This window comes from Castanea sativa, chromosome 2 (assembly GCF_040712315.1).
Source record: "Castanea sativa cultivar Marrone di Chiusa Pesio chromosome 2, ASM4071231v1".
Lineage (NCBI taxonomy): Eukaryota > Viridiplantae > Streptophyta > Magnoliopsida > Fagales > Fagaceae > Castanea > Castanea sativa.
In genome coordinates, this window is record NC_134014.1 from 20567999 (window position 1) to 20591637 (window position 23639).

The window sequence follows — 23639 nt, forward strand, 5'->3', positions numbered from 1 at the left end:
CTGCCTATGAAGAAGACTACAACAAAATTAAGAGACTTTGTTTACAACAACATCTATGGCTTTTCATCAAAGAAGCAGTGATATCCTCACCAACAGTGGCTGTGGCAAAATAACAAGAAGAATATGTTAAAGAAGAAAAAGGAATCAATAGCTGTTGTGGCAGAATAACAAAGAAAATATTTAGAATGAAAAGAAAATGAAGATTTCTCGTGAAAGCATCCTCATTGCCCCTTGGAAAAACATCTATAGCGGCATTACTTGTAGGCGCCTTAAAATGAGTGGTAGACTCAGTCACTTCTGCAGAAAAATCAATTTTACAGCAAAACCAGAATTTATGGCAGAATCAGAAACAGCCCGCAATGCAAACAACAAAACTACAAGAGTATTGATGATCTTGGGGGCTAGAAGGTCCTCTACTATTGCAACAATACATTTGCCAATATTAGCAGTAGCTCCAAATAATAGGGTCCTCCTTAAATACATCATCACTAAAAGAAGCTTGCCTTTCTACAAAGCCCAGCATCCTTCTCCGCAGAAACTTCATCCTGGCGAAGAATACACGTGTTTTTCAGAACACGTGTTAGCTCTACGCTTTGTTTAAAGTGAGCAAAAGGAATGAAGATACGTGAATGCAAATAGAAGAAGAAGGCACAAGAAAAGGGAGCGAAGCCACCCTTTGATCTACATACTTAGAGAAAGTTTTCCTCTTATGAAAGAACTCTACTTGATGAAAGCAACGTGGCAGAACTATTTTGATGAAACTCTTTTCAGTCATCGGCTTAGATTCGAAGGTAGGAGGAGACAACACTTTATCTACTTTTAGAGAATGAATGAAGCCCGAAATGAAGCAACCTTAAGTGGCTAAAATAAAAGAAAAACGAAGATTGTAAGGAGGATCCTTGCTCTGCAAAGTGTTGTTCGCAAATTCAGCAAGAGGAAGAAGAGTCAAAGAATCCATAGAGCCAATTTTGAGCATTCTACAAAGATGAGAAAATGTAGAACATCACAATGAAGAAGAACCCAACAATGAAGGATTCCACGGCATTTGTGTCTCCTGACCATTCTCAAAAAGCAACTACACTTATGGAAGAATGAAGAGATGATACTAAGGAATACGCGAGGAAAGTAAGAAAGCAAAAAGGTAAGTTAGCTGAAGCAGTCAAGCCTAATTCTTCGGCCATAGAATTTGCTACAACTTTTACTTCCTACAGTATAGATGCTGCTCTAGCAAAAATAGAGTAAGAGGTGTATTAACGCAAAGAAATAAGTACATATATTGTAGCAGAAGCGGAGAAACCAGCAGCGGGAAGTCTTTGTATATTCTGCAGAAGTAGGAAAATGAGAATGTATCCCTACAGGAGCAAAGAAATGAGTCTGTATCATAGTAGAAAGCAAAGGTATAAAGAAACAAACAAAGGAATGACGAAGAAGAGAAGGATGCACACATCATCATCATCAATATTAGGGATATATTTGATGTAATTAGCTAATCCTTTGAAAAAACGTACTTTACTTGTAATTGGGTATATCTAGGATGGGTTTAGTACTTCAAGAAACAAGTGTTCAAGTTTAGTATTAAAGCTATGCAAGTCTGACCAAGAAACAAGTGAAGAAGTGTTGTTCATTAAATCTCGACGGATGTCTCGATAGAAACCTTTCTATCGAGGATTAATGTTGAAGCTCGACAAAAGCTTGACAGGACCTGTATCATTCGAAAATTACGGAATTAGAATTTCCTGATCTGATTTCACGCACATCCATGAATATTTGTGTAGGGTTTCTTTTTTCACAACCCTAAACATATAAAAGGATTATTTTAAGGGCTGTCTCAAGTGAAGCAAAGTGATAATACAGTAATTGGGTATATCTAGGATGGGCTTAGTACTTCAAAAAAAAGGGGTTCAAGTTTAGTATTGAAGCCATGCAAGCCTGACCAAGAAACAAGTGAAGAAGTGTTGTTCATTAAATCTCGACGGATGTCTCGACAAAAACCTTTCTATCGAGGATTAATGTTGAAGCTCGACAAAAGCTCGACAGGACCTGTATCATTTGAGAATTACAGAATTAGAATTTCCTAATCTGATTTCACACACATCCATGAATATTTGTGTAGGGTTTCTTTTTTCACAACCCTAAACATATAAAAGGATTATTGTAAGGGCTGTCTCAAGTGAAGCGAAGTGATAATACATGCATATTGTGACCGGAGACAATTTGCCCTAGTTCATTATATTCTCTCTAGAAGTTACTGCGTCTTTGCACTAAGGGTTTTGTAACCAAGGAGCTTTTTGATATTCATTGTTGGATGAATTAAAGAAATTTACAGCCAACATCTTCCTCAAGTTGGCGTGTTAGTCACGTACTGGAATCCGTGCATCATTGGTTAGTCATACTGGGATTCGTGCATTGAAAGGAAAGATTGCCGCTACATTACAAGTCCAATTGGGTATTGGGGTAAAGGTTCAAATGTAAGTTGGTATTAGGTACTGGGATTCCTTTTACTTGTAACTGCTTGTTTTGATAATAGTGGATTCTCGGGAGTGATAGCCTTAAATTCATCCGGTAGGGTTTTGTCTCGATGGTTTTCTTCATTCATAAACAAATTACCTATGTCAAATTTATTTTCCACTACATTTAACTTAGTTGGTGATTTGTTTGTGCTACCACGCTTATTGTATGTAATTAAATCTAATTAATTCACTTGAATAATTAATTGATTAATTTACCAAAAGGGTCAATACATTTTTGGCCTATCAGGTGATATCAGAGTGGGCACACTCTGATTAGGTTCAATCTTTGTTGTATTATCTATTGACCCCTGTTTGTCATGGATAGAGGACAATATCTTATTATACCTCCTTTATTTGATGGCACTAACTATGCATACTAGAAAGTACGCATGAAAACTTTCTTGCAGTCTTTAGATGAGAAGGTGTGGTAAGCTGTAGAGATTGGCTGGACTAAGCCAAAGGAAGCTCCGGCTAATTGGGATGAGGCCAAGATCATAGCGGCGAACTTCAACAATAGAGCATTGAATGCCCTATTCAGTGCGATCACCAATGAGGAGTTTAAAAAGATATCCTCGACGGAAACTGCAAAGGAAGCATCGACTATCCTCCAGACAACCTATGAAGGGACTAAGGCTATCAAGGATTCAAAGCTTCAATGGCTCACTACTAGCTTTGAGGAGATAAAAATGAAGGAGGATGAGTCATTTGATAAGTTCTATGCCAAGCTAAAGGACATAGTTAACTCAGCCTTTAATCTTGGGGAAACCATTCTCACACCCAAGGTTATAAGAAAGGTGCTAAGGTCTTTGCCTGAGAGATTTCATGCCAAGAATTTGATTTGACTGAGAGATTTCATGCCAAGATCACTGCCATTGAAGAATCAAAGGATATTGACTTAATTCATTTGATGGAGCTGGTTGGTAACTTGCAAACCTATGAATTTGATTTGACTAGAATAGGGAAAGGAAGCAAAAGCAAGAGCATGGCACTAAAGGCCAAAAGTAATGAGACTAATGAGTCTTCTAATGATGAAGATTCCAAGATGAAATCCTACATCTCTAGGCAGTTCAAGAAGATCATGAAGAATGCCAATGAAAAAGGATTTGATAAGGAGCGCAAGCAATCTAGTTCTTCTCATTTGAAGAGCCAAGATAGAGGAAAGAAGGATGCTAAGGATATCGGTCAGTACACTATTCCCTCCGGACCAAAGTGCTTAGGATGTCAAGATTTCAAACACATGAAACAAGAATGTCCAACATATCTTAAGTCAATTGGGAAAAGCAAGGCTCTTGCTGCTACCTTGAGTGACACCGAGCCTGAGATTGATTCAGATGAAAGTGATGATGAGGGAATTTTAAATGCCTTCACTGCTACAGTTAATCCTACTAAAGGGGTTACAGAAACAATAGATGATGAAAAGGACTTGGTGGATTCTAAGTTTGAAAAAATGGATGATCAAGATGACATCCATACAGCATATGCAAAATTGTACAAGGTTTCCGAGAAGCATGAGAAATTGTATAGACTGGCAACCAAGAAGCTGAGTGATGTTGAGCTAGATCAAGAGGAGCTCTCTACCAAGGTTAATGAAGCCAATCAAACCATTTGAGCACTACGGTTTGAAAACAACTTCCTTGGTGAAAGGACAAAGAAGCTTGAAGCAGAACTATTTCAGGTTAGAGCTCAATTGGAGAGGACTTCTAGTGCAAAGCTCAATGAGATGCTAAGCTTTCAGAAAGCTGCTTCTGAAAAACCAGTTTGGGGAGCACCCCCTAAGGTTGAAAAGAAAGGGGCTAGAAACCCTAGGACAAAAAGGGAAAACAACAAAAAGTCTCAACAAAAGAAGCCGCATTTCTGTCATCACTGTGGAGCTTTAGAGCATACTTGTCCAAATTGCTACAAGTGGTTAGCCACTTAACAAAGCAATAGTATGCTCTCGTCCGGAAACCAGAATCAGTTTCCATCCTTTTTTGCTCCCCTTGGAGATCTTCTCAATGCCCTCATGTTCATTTTGAACTTGAACGGTTTCAACTCTTCCCCCTCACCTCTGGATCAAAGGTTCACTCAAAGAAAAGGTTCTTTTAAGGTGTGGGAGGAAAAAGGCTCAAAGTGATTTAGTCACTTTTTCTCTCTCTCTCTCTCTCTCTCTCTCTCTCTCTCTCTCTCTCTCTTCTCTCTCTCTCTCCCCTTATGGTTATGCATTACTTGTTTGTTTTGCTTTCTTGTTTTTGAGTCAGTCTAGTTTTATGCTTTGTTTTGTTTAACATGTTTTTGTTTGTTTGTTTTCAGTTTTTCTTTATTTTTATTTTCATAAAAATAAATAAAAAAAATTGAAAAAATCAGAAAAATACAAAAGCAGTGTGTGTTTGTGTATATTGGTACTTGTGTACCTTGGATGACCATTGAAACAAAGTTCCTTAACTTTTTATCTCTTGTAGCTTAGATGAGCATCTCAATGCACAACTAAGCAAATGAGCTTTGTGGCTCTTATTTGTGATGAGTATGATTAAGTAATCTCTTATACTTAACACTCATATCACCCTTTCTGACAGGAAGAACTAAAAAAATCTTAAGAGAAATGCATAAATAACCATCTCACCACTAAAGCCCACTAATCATGTATAACATTTGTGTGCTTCGGCATAGTAAAATTGTGATGTTTAAGCTTACATAATTGGATATTTCTTCTCTCTTTCTTATATGCCCATGCATGATATGCTCAAAAAGAAAAATATGCAAAGAAAATCATAAGCAAAAATAATCAAAATGTTTTCAAATATGGTTGCAGGCGTGTTTCTAGGAGATGTGGGAGTTATAGGACGTACCTTGAAGGTGATACCTCGAAGGTGATACCTCAAAGGTGATAGTCCCCATCAAGCAGTAATGATTGTGTGTGAGTGTATTTGATTTTCTCATATCTCAAATTGTCATAATATGAGACACTTATGCACTCTTGCTATATTTCCACACACAACGTGCAACTTCCTTGCTACTTTTGATACATGTGCAAGTACAATGTGATTTGGCCATCACAAGGAATACATGTGTTGATATATGCTCACTAAACTGTCTTAACTTGTTTTTGAAATATAAAATTCGTTAGACTTGTGTAGTGTGTGTGTGTGTGCGTGTTTGTGTGTGTGTGTATGTGTGTGTGTGTGTGTGTGTGTTTTGGATCTTGAATGCTTTGCATATATGTTGAGAGATGTTTTGAGAGCTTAATATGTTGATTGGATCTATGTTTGAGTAACTTGCTTGTTGCATTCATCTCTTTGAGGTTTTCCTCCTGAAAAACTCCTTTTCTTCAAGCTCGACAACTTCTCGACAGATCCTTAACAGATTCTCTTCTATCGAGCCCCTCCTTCTTCTTGTCTCAACAGATCTTATCGCAATCTTGATCCATCGAGGTTTCTAGGTTTCTTTTCAATAGATGCTAGACAGCTTCTTCAATCAATTGAGAAACTTTCTGTCTGACCAATAGATTCTCGACAGCTTTTTGATCCATCGAGGTATTTTTGCTGTCGACAGATTCTCAATAGCACCTCGACAAATTCATTTTTGTTGAGATTTAGTGCTCAATAGATCTCGATAGATATCTCGATCCATCGAGCTGCAATTTCTATTTAAGGTCAGAGGGCAAATCCATTTTCATCTCTTCTTCTCTCTCTCGATAGAAAACCTTTTTCTCTTGCCCCAAACACTTCTCTCTCACTCAAAACCTTCTACCTTTATGCTTTTAGACCTATATCAAGATCAAAACACTTGGTAAGTGTTCTAATCTTCTCTCTTTTCATGCATTCATGCATTTTAGACCTAAGTTTTGGGGTTTTTCAAAAATTTTGGGGTTTTTGAGTTTTTCCTAAAATTTTTGGGTTAGGCTTTGTGAAATTGTCATTATATGTTCATGCATTGCATTCTGTAGACACCCTATTTCGTTCCTCAATTATAATGCATATCTTTTGCACATGCGTCCCCCCAATGATGAACTGATTAAATGATATGTATAACTCCTTAATCTCTCTCTTATTTGGCACATCTTTATTTTATTTTTTACTTTTTTTTAACTCCTATATTTATTTATTCTTAGTTTTAACTGTCAATTTTTTATTTTAAGTGCATTTGAACCAACCATTTTTTATTTTAATCCATGCATGCCTCTTTTTTTTTCCATTTTTCACAAAATCCTTAATTTTTGAAAGTTATATAAAAAAATAAATAAAAAATAAAGTTTTGTGCCCCAATCTCCCTCTCTGTTAATTTAACGTAAAAACAATTGCATTTTATTTCAAAATATATTGGTATAAACCCAACTTTAGTGGGGAAAAAGAAAAGGACAAAAAACACAATAGAATGGTGAGAGGGTACACAGGACAGACACCTCCCACATAGGTCCGGCATACCCTCCTCTGGGGATTTTTGGTCCTGGCTGTCATACCACTGTTCCAATGAGGGCAAGCGTGGATTTTGAAATTTTGAAAAAACAGAGAGGGGCTGACCATATAAGGCCGAAAAAAGAAAAAAAAAGGGGGAAAAAGGGGAGGCAACGGAGAGTGAAAAAAAAAGTGAAGAGAGGAAAACAAGGAGACCATTTTTCCTTGGTTTTCCACTGGATTCTAGAAAGAGGATAGACCCATTTTTTTTCCTCATTTCAAAAACTCATTTCATCACAACCTCTTTGATTCTAATCTTCAAAAAAAAGAAAAGCTTTCAAAAAACACACAAAAAAAAAAACATTGAGAGATTGAGATTTCTTGAGGGAAGATCCGTTCCTGAGGGGGGACAAATCCCACACTGTATACGGCTTTTTCAGCGCCTCTCCGTCAACCATTGCCGGTGGAGCGTCGCGTGGTGGGAGGACCATCTATCAGAGAACACCGTTGTCGCTGCCGTCGCCGTTCGTCTCAGTGGAGTCACCATCAAACTCATTTGAGGGTGCTGGGTATGTATTCATCCTTCCCACTCTTTTATTCTTGTGTGTTTTAGCCGTTTGAAGCTTGGTTGCTTTGCTGGGTTTTTCCTCTTCAGTCTGAAAGTTAAAACTTGAATCTTGGCTGCCTTGAACAAAGAGTAGAGCTGGGATGTAATAAAAAGAAAGCTAAAGTGAAAAAGTGGACCATGCATTGATGGCCTGTGATGAGGACGTAGGTTCTTTTTTTTTCTTTTTTTCTCTCACCGTAGCTAATCTCCCCTAGTTGCCTAGACCCATGATTTTCCCAACAACTCCCACTATTTCGGTTTCTACAAACAAAATATAAAAAAATATACTTTTGTTTTACTCCAAGTCAAAAGCAAATGTTTGATTCCGGATCCCACAAACAAAAAACAAAAATATGCATTTTTTTTACCAAGTCTATGGTTTCGGTTTTCACAAGCAAAAATAAGAATAAAACTTTTGTTTTTACTTCAAATCAAAGCCAAGTCACAAGCCAATCTGATTAAGCCCCCACTCTTTTATTTAAAAAGATTACAATCCTTCTAGTCCCCTAAAATGAAATGTTCTCATATTACTCACATCATATCTTGGAAGAGTTTAAGCTTACACATGTTTTTTTTTAATAGTAGTTGTTATGTCAATTTCTTAACATGCTTGTTAATTTCTTGGTCATCATTTTGTCTTGTTATTAACTTGCCACTTCTTTTTATTTATCGTTATCTTGTGTTATGCTCTAGGCCACCATGCCATAAAATCAACTACTTGCTTGATTTGGTGTAATGAATTTGGATAATAATATTGTGCCCATTGAACAATTAATTGAACATCAAATAGTCCTTACTTATTTAGTAGAGGCCGGTAGACATATCGGGCGTGCATGGGTGCCTCATACCTTCCCACGGCTTAATTTGACCCCCGAACTTGTCCTTGGTGGACGTAGACCGTTTTCCTTATCCATTGAGTCAATCAAATAAAAAAGAAAGGGTTTTTATTTCTTGTTTTGTTTTCCCTTGCAAAAAAATAATAAAATAAGTGGCGATTCCTCAACTTTTTTTTAGACTCATGATTTTCTTAGTAGTAAAAAATACTCCAAAAACCAAACCTTTCTTTTTCTTAAAAAACCTTTCTCGAGAAGCGTCACGTGGCGGTGTCCACACATTCTCATTGCATTTTAACAATATTTCATGCATTTAGATGTGTGCTTGATTATTGGAATGTGTGCTGATAGGTTTGGATTGGGTTTTACCCATGATGCAAGTTATATCTTGCACGTCACATGTTCATGCATATTTCATGCATACGTATCCTTTCATTTCTCTATTTCTGGTTGTAATGTGTTCTCTCTCTCTCTCTCTCTCTCTCTCTCTCGAATAGACTGCGCATGGCACCTAAGCACAATTCCACTTCAACTCGAAACCCTCTTAAATCTGGGTCTTCTTCTGCTGATCCTCCCGTTCCCACATCTTCATGTTCGAATCCGTGATGGGAAGGCCTAACAGGACTTCCTTAAGAACTTTCAAAAACGTGGCGTTCATTTGGAGTGCCATGTTGTTCTGTCGAACTTTTCCGCCACTTCATTCCCTATGGTCATTCGAACTCGGGGCTGGGAATCTCTTTGTGAGAGACCCTTGAGGTGTCCCATCGTGTTTATACAAGAGTTTTACTCCAATATATATGGTATCGATACCTCTGTACCTCGGTTTGCCACGACATTTCGAGGTACACATATTGCAGTTACCCCGGATCTTATATTCGAGGTACTACATGTTCTGAGGGTAGCACGTCCTAACTACCCCAGCTGTGATCGTCTATAAACTGTATCTAGAGACGAGTTTCTATCTCATTTTTGTGAAACACCTTCCACATGGGGTGGGAAGCAAAACAACCCATGCTCAGGCTTTACAAAAGGTCCGAGATTCCTTAACATGGTGATGACTTTTGTTCTTACTCCACTGTCTCACTATAACTCTATCACAAAGCCTTGTGCTAGTCTACCCGTCCAGCAACTTTTGTTGTTCCTTCCACTTCCACTCCTTCCTCCTCAGCTGGTGATGTGACCCTGGAGGCTATCATGGCGCAGCTTCAGTGCATAGATGCTCGCCTTGACACTCTCACTGATGAGTTGTATTAGGTGAACACCCGTGTCAATCGTATAGCACGAAGACAGGCACGCCTTGGTGGTTTCGCCACTTCTCCATATCCTTCTCCAGAGGCTTCGGCAGATGAGGATGGTGATGATGATAAGGATGAGGATGCTAGCTCTTCCAGTGATGATGAGATGATGGCCTCTTAGTGACTTACCATTTGTCATTTGTGACAAAAAGGGGGAGTAGTTTTGGGACGAGAGTTAGTATAGGACATTTTTGTTAGGGGGAGTGTTTATATTCTTGAGGGATGTAGTGAGGATTTTATGTACTTTTCATTTCTTTCTTTTTTTAGTTACATTATCCTCTTGTATACTGATCTTGTGACCACTCTCTTATTGACATACATTGTACTTATCTTTTGATATATATGATGATGTATGTTTCTTCACTTATCCCTCCATGTGTTGTTTCTATTCTAACTTTATACACATGTTTCTTTATGTATAAAATCTTTTATTTCTGTTTCACATAAGATTCCTTGATGAATTTTGTTTAAAGTGTTTCAGAAAGACAGGTTGTTAAAGTCTACCATGCCATGACCTCTATTCTTGCAAAGTTTTTCAAGAGTTTGTGATAAGGTTAGAATTGTTTTATAATTCAACAAGTGATTATGAGTTTAGTAATTTAAGACTCCTCTCATGATTCATTTGATTGTTATGGTTTTGTCACGGATTGCCAAAGGGGGAGATTTTTAGGAACATATTTGATGGAATTGACTAATCCTTCGACAAAACGCATTTTACTTGTAATTGGGTAGATCTAGGATGGGCTTAATACTTCAAGAAACAAGTGTTCAAGTTTAGTATTGAAGCCATGCAAGTCTGACCAAGAAACAAGTGAAGAAGTGTTATTCATTAAATCTCGACAAATATCTCGACAAAAGCCCTTCTATCAAGGATTAATATTGAAGCTTGACAAAAGCTCAACAAAAGTTGTATCTGTTGAGAATTACGAAATTAGAATTTTCAGATCTCATTTCACACACATCCATGAATATTTGTGTAGGGTTTCTTTTCTCACAATCCTAGACATATATAATGATTATTTTAAGGGCCGTCTCAAGTGAAGCAAAGTGATAATACATGCATATTATGACCAGAGACAATTTGCCCTAGTTCATTATATTCTCTCTAGAAGCTACAGCGTCTTTGCTTCAAGGGTTTTGTAACTAAGGAGTTTCTTGATCTTCATTATTTGATGGACTGAAGAACTTTACAGCCAACATCTTCCTAAAGTTAGTGTGTTAGTCACATATTGGAATTCGTGCATCATTGGTTAGTCACGTATGGGGATTCGTGCATTGAAATGAGAGATTGCCACTACATTACAAGTCCAATTGGGTATTGGGGCAAGAGTTCAACTGTAGGTTGGTATTAGGTACTATGATTCCTTTTACTTATAACCGCTTATTTTGATAATAGTGGATTCTCGGGAGTGGTGACCTTAAATTCACCCGATGGGGTTTTGCCTCGGTGGTTTTCTCTATTTGTAAACAAATCGCCTGTGTCAAATTTATTTTTCGCTGCATTTAACTTAGTTGGTGATTTGTTTGTACTACCACGCTTATTGCATGTAATTAAATCTAATTAATACACTTGAATAATTAATTGATTAATTTACCAAAGGTGTCAATACATTTTTGGCCTATCAATCAACAATCCCTTTGAGTAAGGGTAGAAGTAGAAAAAGAGGCTAAGAATGGCCTATTGCAAAAAGACCCTTGAATGGGGCAACAATCCCTTTGAATGAGGGTAGAGGTAGAAAAAGAGGCTAAAAATGGCCTATTGCGAAAAAACCCTTGAATGGGGCAACAATCCCTTTGAATGAATGTAGAAGTAGAAAAAGAGGCTAAGAATAGCCTATTGCAAAAAGACCCTTGAATGGGGCAACAATCCCTTTAAATGAGGGTAGAGGTATGCAGAAGACCCTTAAATGGGGCAATAATCCCTTTGAATGAGGATAGAGGTAGAAAAAGAGGCTAAGAATGGCCTATTGCAAAAAGACCCTTGAATGGGGCAGCAATCTCTTTGTTGAGCATTTAACTTAGTTGGTGATTTGTTTATGCTACCACACTTATTGCATGTAATTGAATCTAATTAATTCACTTGGATAATTAATTGATTAATTTACTAAAGGAGTCAATACATTTTTGGCCTATCAATCAACAATCCCTTTGAGTAAGGGTAGAAGTAGAAAAAGAGGTTAAGAATGGCCTATTGCAAAAAGACCCTTGAATGGGGCAACAATCCCTTTGAACAAGGGTAAAGGTAGAAAAAGAGGCTAAGAATGGCCTATTGCAAAAAGACCCTTGAAAGAGGCAATAATCCCTTTGAATGAAGGTAGAAGTAGAAAAAGAGGCTAAGAATATCCTATTGCAAAAAGACCCATGAATGGGGCAAAAATCCCTTTGAATGAGGATAGAGGTATGCAGAAGACCCTTGAATGGGACAATAATCCCTTCGAATGAGGGTAAAGGTAGAAAAATAGGCTAAGAATGGCCTATTGCAAAGAAGACCCTTGAATGGGGAAGTAATCCCTTTCAACGAGGGTAGAGGAAGAAAAAAAGAAGATGGGTACGTGAGCAGAGAAGAAGAATAAAAAGGAAATTAAATTAGGTCAAATTACATGCAAATCATGGAGATACTAACAAATCACCAAATAAACTAAATGCACTAGAAATTGAATTGACACAGTGATTTGTTGACAACTGGGGAAATCCTTTCGCAAGACAAAAACCCCACCAGATGAATTTAAGGTCACCACTCCAAGAATCCACTAATCAATAATCAAGCAATTATAAGTATAAGAAATCTTACCACTACCTTGGCCTATCCCGAAATACCAACCTATAATTGAACATTCGCTCCAATACCCAATTGAACTTGATCTTATAGTATCCTTCTTTTCTTTGATGCACAAATTTCCAATCTGTGACTAAATCCTTTGCACGGATCTCAGTACGTGACTAACTCCAGCGACTTGAATGATTATTGTTGGCTGCAAAGTTCTTCACTCCATAAACGATGAAGATCAAGAAGCACTTGATTACAAAATCCTATTGCGTACAAACGCAGTAGCTTCTCACAGAAAAAATAAATAAATAAAATAAACTCTTGGTCTCTATATCCATGTGTGACAGCTCTTAATAAAAGCCTTATATATATTTAGGGTTGTGAGAAAAGAAACCCTAAACAAATACATCAGTATAGGCCGAATTTCAGATCTGAAAATTCTGAAATTGTAATTCTCGATAGATCGAGCTTGTGTCGAGCTTCCCATTTAGTCTTAATAACAGCTATCTGTCGAGCTTTAATAAAACAGTTTTTCTTCACTTGTTTTTTGAATAAATCTTTATGTCTCTAATACTAACACTTGATATGTTTGAACAACATATTTTTTTATGTATTAAACTCAACTTAGATCTACCTAATTACAAGTAAATTGCGTTTTGTCAAAGGATTAGCCAATTATATATAAAAAAAATATGACCCTAACACATATTATTTGAAATAATGCCAAGAAAATAATAAGATAGATTTACGTTTTTCGGAAAACAATATATGTGAGAGGTATAAAGTTAGATTATAATATTGCAGCTTTGTTTTTCGAATTTGTTTTTAATTTTATGTAGCAATTTCCTGTCAATATAATTGGAATTTTGTAAAGAAGAAAAAATATATAATTAAAAAAACAATGGAATTTCAAGAAAGTTTTCCCATAATCAACTGCATAGCATATTTTACACACACTCTCCCAACTCACAGTTTACGCTAATCATTTTTTGTCCCAATCAATTTGGAGACTACATAGTGTATGGTACCGAGTCCAGTCCTAGGGTATTCGTTAAGACGCAAAAATTAGAGAATTGGTCCCCTTTTATAATTTTAATATAACGCTAATCAACGTATACTTGCGTGGAGAATTTGCCTATAATTAATGTAAGATCAACTTATACTTTGACCGAAGAATTGGAAGTCCTTCAACCTTAAATTTAACTAGTCGCTAATCTGTGCGATGCATGAAAAAATTATTAATTCTGAAAAAAAAAAAATCCAACAATGAGTAAATAGACATTCTAAAAAAATAAAAATTAATTGAATTTAATATAAATAAATAATTAATCAACCAAAAATATAGTTTTTAATAAGAAAACAAAAAATTACATGAACCTAAATAAAAAGCATTTAAGGTGATAAATTAAGATCAACCTATTGATACGCAAATACCAAAAACTCAAGACTTAAAACTTTAAAATTTATAGAATCCTCAAACTCTACTTTAGAACCATACCAAATTCAACAAATTTATATATAACATACCAAATAAAAATTTATCAACCATGTACAATATAAAAGAATAATTAGTAGAAATTTCAACCCAAAAACCAAATCCACGATTATTAACGTGAGTCTTTTTTTTTCAACGTTAGTCTCTTTTTTCTTTTTCTTTTTTTGAGTCCTATCATAATTTTTGTTTTTATATAGATTATCAACATTTGAGTTTAAGTTTGACTTGTTAGAGAGAGAAAGTTTCACTTCTTGTTAAGTTTTAAATAAACAAAAATAATTTTATTTAAAAAAATGATAATGATGAGTTTGAGTTTAAGTTTAAGTTGGACTTATTAGATAGATAGAATTTCACTTTTGGTTAAATTTAAACTAAAAATAATAAATTTATTTAAATAAAATGATAATTTTATTTAAATATTGTACTGACGTGAAAAATTGTGAGAGTTTCAAAGGTTTCGGTTATATATATATATATATTAGCAAGTACAAGTCACACTAGTTTATATACGACTGACTTAGCAAAAGATGTATCAACCCTGCATTCACATGATTACATACCATTATAGATTCTACTTGATAATCTATAAATAGCAACCAAACTATAACACTTTTGCAACACCAAGTTCTAGCTTAACATCTGCTCAAAAAAAAGTTCTAGCTTAACCTCAAACTTTCTTAGTTATGGCTTATAATAAAGCTTTTTCTCTGTTTTCATTCACTCTCCTCCTCCTCCTCCTCCTCCTTCCTCTCCTCTCGCATGCAACTTCACAAAACATCCATGACAAAAAATCATCACCCTTTGAGTTTCTCAAACATCTTCAGGGATGTCACAAGGGAGAACAGGTCAAAGGCATCCATAACCTCAAAGCCTACCTTGAAAATTTTGGTTATTTGAGCTCTAACCATTCCAAAAATCACACTCATACCAATGATGATGATTTCGATGGACTCTTGGAATCTGCAATTAAAACATACCAACTAAACTACCATCTCAATGCCACTGGAACTTTGGATGCCAAAACAATATCAACAATGATGATGCCTCGTTGTGGGGTGGCAGATATCTCCAATGGTACAAATTGGATGCGCTTAGGCAAGAAGACATATCATCAGCAACATGGCTCTTTACATACCGTCTCTCACTATACTTTCTTCCCAGGAAATCCCAAGTGGCCATCTTCTAAGTACCATCTCACCTATGGATTTCTCCCTGGCACCCCAACTGTTAACATATATAGTGTTGTGGGCTTTAGGCCCAACTAGTTTACTTGTTTAGCACTCTTACTTGTATAGCACTCTTACTTGTACTACACTCGCTATATTACTTGTCTTTACTCGTATCATGCCTCATATATAAAGGCACTCATGTATATTCTTTCGGTGAGAAATACAATACTATTCAATTCAGGTATTTCTAACATGGTATCGAAACCACTTTGCTCGACCTTTTCTTAGCGATCTTGTCTTTATTGGTGTAACTCCGTTCTCGATATTGCTTCATTGTCACGACAAGCCGCCGCAGCTTTTCGCCGTTGAACCTTCGAGTCTTCCGGACATCGTCCTCGGGTTCGGACCTACGACGCCGCCGTTGAGGAGTCCGAACACTGCAAAGACCATTGCCTTTTTCGGCACCGCCGTGAATATTGCTCCGAAAAATTTTCCGAAGGTACCACGAAGATCGTCTTGCTCCGATCTATCTTTTCGTGAAAACCTCACAGTCATCGGAGTCTCCACGCGCCCTCACGCACCGCCAGTTGTCTCTGCACTGCAGTTCACGCGCCCACGCGCCGAACCGAGCTGCCACGTCATCTGCCACGTCAACCTGCCACGTCAGCAAGCCACGTCAGCCTGCCATTGACTTTGACCGTTGACCGTTGACTTTTCTGGAGTTGACTTTTTGCGGCCCAGGTTCTCCTTACTCAGTTTTTCGCGTAGATTTCATTTTTGCATATTTTGCTTCTAAATGAAGAATAAGGACAGGTCTTCTTCCTTTTGCAACAATCATCGCAGACAATCTAGTAAACGCTTTTGCAATTTTTGCAAACGTTTTGGCCATAATATTGAGACTTGCTTTCACCGCAATAAATCAGCTGTTTCAGGTTCTTCTGCCACTATTGCTAACATTAAGAGTGTCCAACCAATGGCTCCCGTCTTTGCACAGTCTAAGTCTTCAGGTCGCACTTTCACCATGACCACAGATGACCTTAAAAACATCATCGCCAATGTCATTCGTATGGTTGGTAATGCATCTTATTCCTCTTCTCTCTCAGCTTTGTCCGGTATGTCTCCTTCCTCTTGGCTTATGGATTCTGCTTGTTGCAATCACATGACACCTCACTCGTCCTTATTTCGAACTTAAACTGCACCACACCCTCTTACTATTCGCACGTGAAATGGTTCCACAATGTCTGGTCATAATATAGGTTCCGTTTCAACCTCCAACTTCTCAAAAGTTTAAGGGTCTTTAATGTTCACGACCTTTCTTATAATTTGTTTTACGTGGGACAATTAGCTGAGTTGGGTTATCGACTCATATTTGATTGTGCAGGTGTATTGTGCGGGATCCAAGGAACGGGACGGGAGCTAGGGACCGGTCCCATAGTTGGACGTATGTTTCCATGGACAACCTTCGTCTTCCACTTGTTGCTCCTGTTTCTATTGCCGCGGCCTCTTTGCGGTTTCCTCTATTCCTTCTCTTGCTCTTTGGCATGCTCGACTTGGTCACGCATCTTCTTCCCGTGTACAACAATTGGCTTCTAGAGGTTTGTTAGGTTCGGTGTCTACGAGAAAATTTTGATTGTGTTTCATGTCAATTAGGAAAACAACCGGCTTTGCCTTTCAATTCTAGTGAATCTATATCCACGATATCTTTGACCTTATTCATTCGATGTTTGGAGACCTTCCTGTCTCTAGTATTGGTGGATCTCGATATTTTGTTGTCTTTGTTGATGATTACTCTCGCTATAGTTGGATCTTTAATATGAAACATCGTTCGAATTATTGCAAGTGTATTCTAATTTTGCAAAAATGGTTGAAACTCAATTTTCTAAACGTATCAAAATTTTCGATCGATAATGCTCTTGAGTACACTCAATATGCTTTCCAAGCTGTTTTGCATTCCTATGGCCTTGTTCATCAACTAACTTGTCTAGGTACCCCTCGGCAAAATGGTAGAGCCGAACGAAAACTTCGTCATATTCTTGACACTTTATTTGTGCTCTTCTTCTCTCTCGCAAAGTTCTGCTCCTTTTTGGGGCGAAGCTTTGCTCTTCATGTTGTTCATACTATTAATCGCATTCCCGATCCTATCATCCAAAATCAAACTCCATATGAGCGCCTTTTTGGGTCACCTCCGGACTATCACCACCTACGCTCATTCGGCTCTTGTTTCGTTCTTCTTCGGCCACGTGAGGCATAATAAACTTGAGCCTAGGTCAAGACTTTGTTTTTTTCTTGGTTATGGCGAAACTCAAAGGGGTATCGGTGTTATGATCCTATTTCTCATCGTCTTCGTGTTTCCCGCAATGTTGTCTTTTGGGAACATCGCCTCTTTATCGAGCTCTCTCACTTCCGTGCTTCTTTATCTTCCTCTTGTCTTAGATCTATTTCCGGATGAGACGCAAATTCATGCATGTTGCTCGACCCTCCTATAGCTGATCTGATCCTCTGTGGCGCTCCCGATTCTACTATTAACTTCTGCATTCCAACCACCGAAATCCTTGATCCCTTTCCTAGTTCCCCTTTTAATGAGCAGGTGGAAGATGAACGGCGAGGTCGAAGACGAGCTACCTGACCTTGATCACGGTTCCCTGCTCACTCTGCTCACTTTGAAGATCATGTACAAGACATTCCACCTCGTCACTCAACTCGGGTAAGGTCTATTCTTACACATTTACTTGACTATCATTGTTACACTGCCCTTACTACACTGCACGAGCCTCACACCTATCGTGAGGCTTCCACTGACCCTTTATGGCAGATTGCAATGAAAGAGGAACTTGATGCATTAACTAAAAACTATACTTGGGACTTGGTCACTCTCCCCCCTGGAAAATCTGTGGTTGGTTGTAAGTGGATCTTCAAGATTAAGGCACGCTCTAATGGGTCCATTGAGCGCTACAAAGCTCATCTTGTTACAAAAGGTTTTACACAGAAGTATGGGATTGATTATGAAAAGACCTTTACTCCAGTTGCTCGTATCTCATTTGTTCATGCCCTCTTAGCTGTTACTGTTCCCAGTAAATGGAACCTTTTTCAGATAGATATCAAAAATGCATTCCTTAATGGGGATTTGAGTGAAGAAGTTTATATGCAACCTCCTCCTGGTCTCTCTGTTGAATCAAACAAGGTTTGTCACCTTCGACGTGCACTTTATGGCCTTAAACAAGCTCCACGTGCTTGGTTTGCCAATTTCAGCTCTACCATCTCTCGTTTGGGTTACATGGCCGGTCATTTATGATTCCCGCCTTATTTCTTCGTCGCACGACAAAGGCACTATTTTACTTCTCTGTATGTGGATGATATGATCATAAGCGGTAATGACCTCGGTGGCATTCAAGAACTCGAATTTTCTCGGTCGACGGTTTGAGATGAAAGATCTTGGACATCTCGGCTACTTCTTGGGTCTTGAAATCACTCATTCTACGGATGGACTTTACATTACTCAAGCCAAGTATGCCTACGAACTCTTGTCTAGAGTGGACTCATGATAGCAAGACTATTGACACTCAGGTCGAGCTTAACGCGCATCGACTCCTCGGGGGGAAACCATTGTCTAATACCTCTCTTCTGACGGACGCTTAGTTGGCGGCCTAGTTTATCTCCTTGTTACTCGTCCGGACATTTCCTATCTTGTTCACCGGGTGAGCCAATATCATGTCGCTCCACGATCGACTCACTATCTTGCTTGCGCATTCTTCGGTACCTAAAGGGCACTTCTCTTCCATGGTCTTTTCTACTCTGCTCGGTCTCCTCTTGTTCTCCGTGCATTTTCGATGTGATTGGGCGGGAGATCCCACGATCGCGGGTCCACCACAGTTATTGCTTTCTTCTTGGTTCTTCTCGATTTCTTGGCGAAGCAAGAAACAAACTCATGTGGCCCGTTCTAGTACTGAAGCGAGAATATCGTGCCACTTGCGATACCACATCTGAGCTTCTTTGGCTACGATGGCTTCTCAAAGACTTAGGTGTGTCGACATCCTCCGCTACTCCTCTTTATTGTGACAACAAAAGTGCCATTTATATTGCTCATAATGATGTCTTCCATGAACGGACTAAACACATCGAGATCGATTGTCATTTTATCCGTTATCATCTTGTCTATGGTGCTCTCAAGCTAATCTCAGTCTCCTGCACGGATCGACTTGCGAGATATCTTCACCAAGTCACATCCTAAGGGACGCCTTCGTACTTTGGTTGACAACCTCAAGTTGGTCTCACATCCACCTTGAGTTTGAGGGGAGCTGTTAACATATATAGTGTTGTGGGCTTTAGGCCCAACTAGTTTACTTGTTTAGCACTCTTACTTGTATAGCACTCTTACTTGTACTACACTCATATTTACTTGTACTGCACTCATATGCCTCATATATAAAGGCACTCATGTATATTCTTTCAGTGAAAAATACAATACTATTCAATTCAGTATTTCTAACACCAACTATAGCAATGAGTCCCGTCGCAAGAGCTTTCCAAACATGGGCTGCCAACACACACTTCAGGTTCTCAAGAGCTCAGGACCACACAAATGCAGATATCAAAGTTAGTTTCCAAAGGAGGGATCATGGAGATGGGAGCCCTTTTGATGGAGCTGGTGGAATCTTAGCACATGCTTTTGCCCCTACTGATGGGAGATTCCATTATGATGGAGATGAGCAGTGGAGTGTTGGAGCTACCCCAAATGCGTTTGACTTGGAGACTGTTGCATTGCATGAAATTGGGCATCTTCTTGGACTCGGTCATAGCTCTGTTCAAGGGGCCATCATGTGGCCTAACATAAGTCCAGGAGTGACCCAAGGTTTGCATAGGGACGATATTAATGGCATCAAAGCCTTATATAATATTTGATTGTGTAAGCCTTAATATAAGCGGGTAAAGAATAAAACATTTGCTATCTAGCTACTAGTTAAACAAAGTGCCAATGCATGGCGTTAGGGGTACTAGGGTATACATACTTCGAAAAAGCGCAAGAGATTATTGCAAGACGCATAACAAAGGTTTCACCGACTCACACGAGAAAGTGATGTTTGATTGTAATTTTCTTCATGCGGTAATAATAATGATTTGTCTGTTGTGATGTGGTAAATAAAGCTTTTTAAAAAAATTTCTAACTATAATAAAAAATAATAATGATTTCTTTAGTATTTTTTATGATGGTGTTTCAACACGAAAACTGATAATGCTAAAAATCGCCAGTTGGGTCACTCGTCCAATCCAGAACTTTTGACAATTTCATAAGATCTACAAAATAAAGAGAATTGATTGAAGAGACCACTGAATTGTGCTCGGTGGGAGAGCCTCTAATGCTTGAGTCAGTATCAACTCATATTTTCTATATATAAATAGTAGTTTTGTAGTAGTTTTTGACATATCTTAGCAAGTAAGGTCGGCTATCCCTTTTATAGGTGACTTAGGTAGCTGTTATACATAATTGTAGATGATTATTACCTTGAGTATAACAATTATTTTCTTGATGGAGTCTAATACCTTTGAGTAATGGTCGTCAATGAATATATTGAATGGTCATCAATGAATATATTGAATGTGATTGAACGGTTATCTTCCTTTGATGGCTTGCTGATGACTTAATGTCATCCATTGTGGTTGATAACCAATTGATTTTCTTGGACTCATCAAAAACTATTAAAAAATTAAAGTAGGATATTATTTAGAGCAAGTTATCAATTCATACTAATGAAGTATAAAATAAAATGATATGGATAAGGATAAGGATGTATTCGTCTAGGATCCTCATCCGGTGAGCCATTGTGGAAAAACGACCTCAATTAGAACTCTACAAACCAAAAAAACATACGAGTCAACAAACGAGTATGAGATATGTACTACCCCAAAGACCAAGGAAGGTCTCCTGATAGGGAAACATAATTCCCAAAACATGTGATCTGAATTTTCGAGAGTAATGGTCATAAACGGATAAACCTAGAATCTATGTAACCCATGAATAAAACTCCCATATATAATCTCTCCCTCGAAGGCATGAAAAGAATCCTCCTTGGCCTAAATCATGATAGTTGCTCGAATTACAAGACTGATTAAGTGACCCAAGAGCTCTATAAATATAGTTGAATTCCAATTTCATGAGGTATGAGAAAATCACAACCGTATTATTCTCGCAATTGTGAATAATGTGGGCATTAGGTCAAGCATCAAAAAAGTTTAGGTTTGCATCACACTTAGGGGTGTCAATTCGAGTTAGTGTGTCATGTTCATGTCATGTCAAGGTAGAGGTATTTAGCAAAATGACTCAACCCAAACTCAACCTATTTAATAATCGTATCATGACTCTTCAACCTTAATACGAACTTTTATTGAAGTCAGTGAACATGACAAGACTTACTTGACACGCTTAATAAATGGGTGGTGTTGTGTAAAGTTGACACAAATGTGGTACAACCCATTTCAATCTGCTTAATATTTGTTGAGGACTCTTTTTTCACCCCACGTGGCACTACTTCATTGGCAACCAATGCCACATCAACATATGGATTGGGCTCACACAATGAATCAAAGCTCACGGCTCATATCACCTCTCTTACACTCATGGCAAATGGCTTCTTCAACAAGAGCTCATATTTACACAAAATCACAACAAAACCCAAGGTACGTCATCTCATCTTCGGCTTATGATCCAAACTCATAAGTCTCTTTGGGGAAACTTTAGGAGTCGTGGTTTGGAGGGCCAAGATATATATTCAGTAAAACTCCAGCGATTTAAAGTTGATAAAAGAAACATGTTGCTTGGCATGTCTTCTCCAACTCCCTAAACTCTGACGAGTCCGTGTGTAGCGGGTAACTTATGGTAAGCATCCCTTATCACATAGCACTTTAGATGATAAATTCCCCATTGCTCTTTTCCTAAAAACTTAATATTCATCATGTGACAAATATTCAATATCCCCAGCCATCTAACTGTTGGGAAAATAGCTGTTCACTCAATATCCCCAGCCATCTAACTGCTGGGAACATAACTGTTCATTCAATCCCCAGCTGTTGCTATACAAATTTGGAAACTTCATTATATTATTCTACATAAACTACATTACTACTTTTAGCTAAAATACAACTCAAACACATGGCCTAATCTGATTGACTATCCTTTATCTCCAACTATATGCAAAATATTCATTATATATCTCATACCCAGCTACTATCTGCCATAATCAGACCATATATTGCTCTACCAGCTGCCAAAGCAGAACATTAGATACTCTTCTTGCTTACCAAGATTATGTCACAACACAATGAGACCTCAACTAAATCTCTAAAGCTTCATTACCTTTCAACCAATCCTTACATTACTTGCTAGAAATATGTTGTAATGGAACCTTGCACCAAAAACACAAACACCCAAAAGAGGAAACATTTCCAACAGAATCCCAGTAGTATGTTTAGCACTTAACACCTGGCTGGGAGTGATATCAACAGCCATTTAATACTAAAATCACAGCTGCCAGCTACTATACCTAAGATAGCAAGATACCCTTGAAAGAGATCTTACCATTTTCAGCCAAAACCATAAAGTAAATGCTGAGTGACCTCTCCAACACTCTGAAATCACCATGCTGACCTCTTTTGCTTCTGCCCAAAGTGACAGCTGTCTCATGATAGCTGCCACAGCTTTTCCTAACAACTGGGACAGCTTTTCCTGACAGTTGGGACAGCATTTTCAGGACAGATGTAACAGCTGACCCAGCATCCTTAGCATTACTATTTTTTTCACATTTGGCTAAAACCAAAACCAACTAAGTAACTATCTTTTCTCCTGCTGAAATACATTCCTTTTCTGTTGCTTTTTCCCCAGCAACTCTTACCCGAAATAGCAAGAACACCTTGAAGCTAAACTTACCATTTTTGCCCAAATCTTAAGATGGATTTTCTGAAGATTCATTGCTATTTGGGACAGATTTTGGCTGAGATTATTTGCTAAAATACCCCTTTAAACTCAACTAAATAGGACCCCTCATCAACACCTCAACGGAGGACAACCAAAGGGAGAAGAACTCTTACAAAAAAACTTCTCCATGCTCTCTCCCTAAACTCTGAATGAAATTCTGAGATTTTAGTTTCCAAATAAGGAACTAAACTCTTCAGCCTTTAGCTCACAAATGCTCTTCATAAGCCTTCATATACCCTACAGCAGAAAATTCCAGCAGTACATACCAGCAGAAAAGCCCAACAGTAAATTCCAGCAACCTTGCTAAACACACTGCAGCACTATTATCCCTCATATACTCATTCTCTCACTCTCTATATTCAGAAAATACACCTATCTTACTGATCCCATCTCCAAATGCCTAAACACACCTCCATGCTCTTCTCTTACAAAATCTTTCCTCTTGGAAAGTAATCTCTACAACTTCTCCAACGGTTATAATCTCATATTTTTACTATCTTTAACCACCATATCTCTCATACTTCCATATATCATACATATTGCAAATACTACATCCCACAAAACATCTCTTTCTCCACTTGTCTTACACAATCTCATACACATTTATTACACCATTACATATGACTC

General features: G+C 37.9%; 1 protein-coding gene across 1 annotated transcript; it reads left to right on the forward strand.

Annotated features, from left to right (window-relative positions):
• Positions 1 to 14499: 14499 nt before the first annotated feature.
• On the forward strand, positions 14500 to 20173 carry LOC142625039 (metalloendoproteinase 1-like). The gene is made up of 3 exons (XM_075798749.1): positions 14500 to 15103; positions 17964 to 18117; positions 19524 to 20173. Exons 1-3 carry the CDS (start codon positions 14561 to 14563, stop codon positions 19943 to 19945), a joined length of 1119 nt encoding a protein of 372 aa, XP_075654864.1. The 5' UTR covers positions 14500 to 14560; the 3' UTR covers positions 19946 to 20173.
• Positions 20174 to 23639: the final 3466 nt, after the last annotated feature.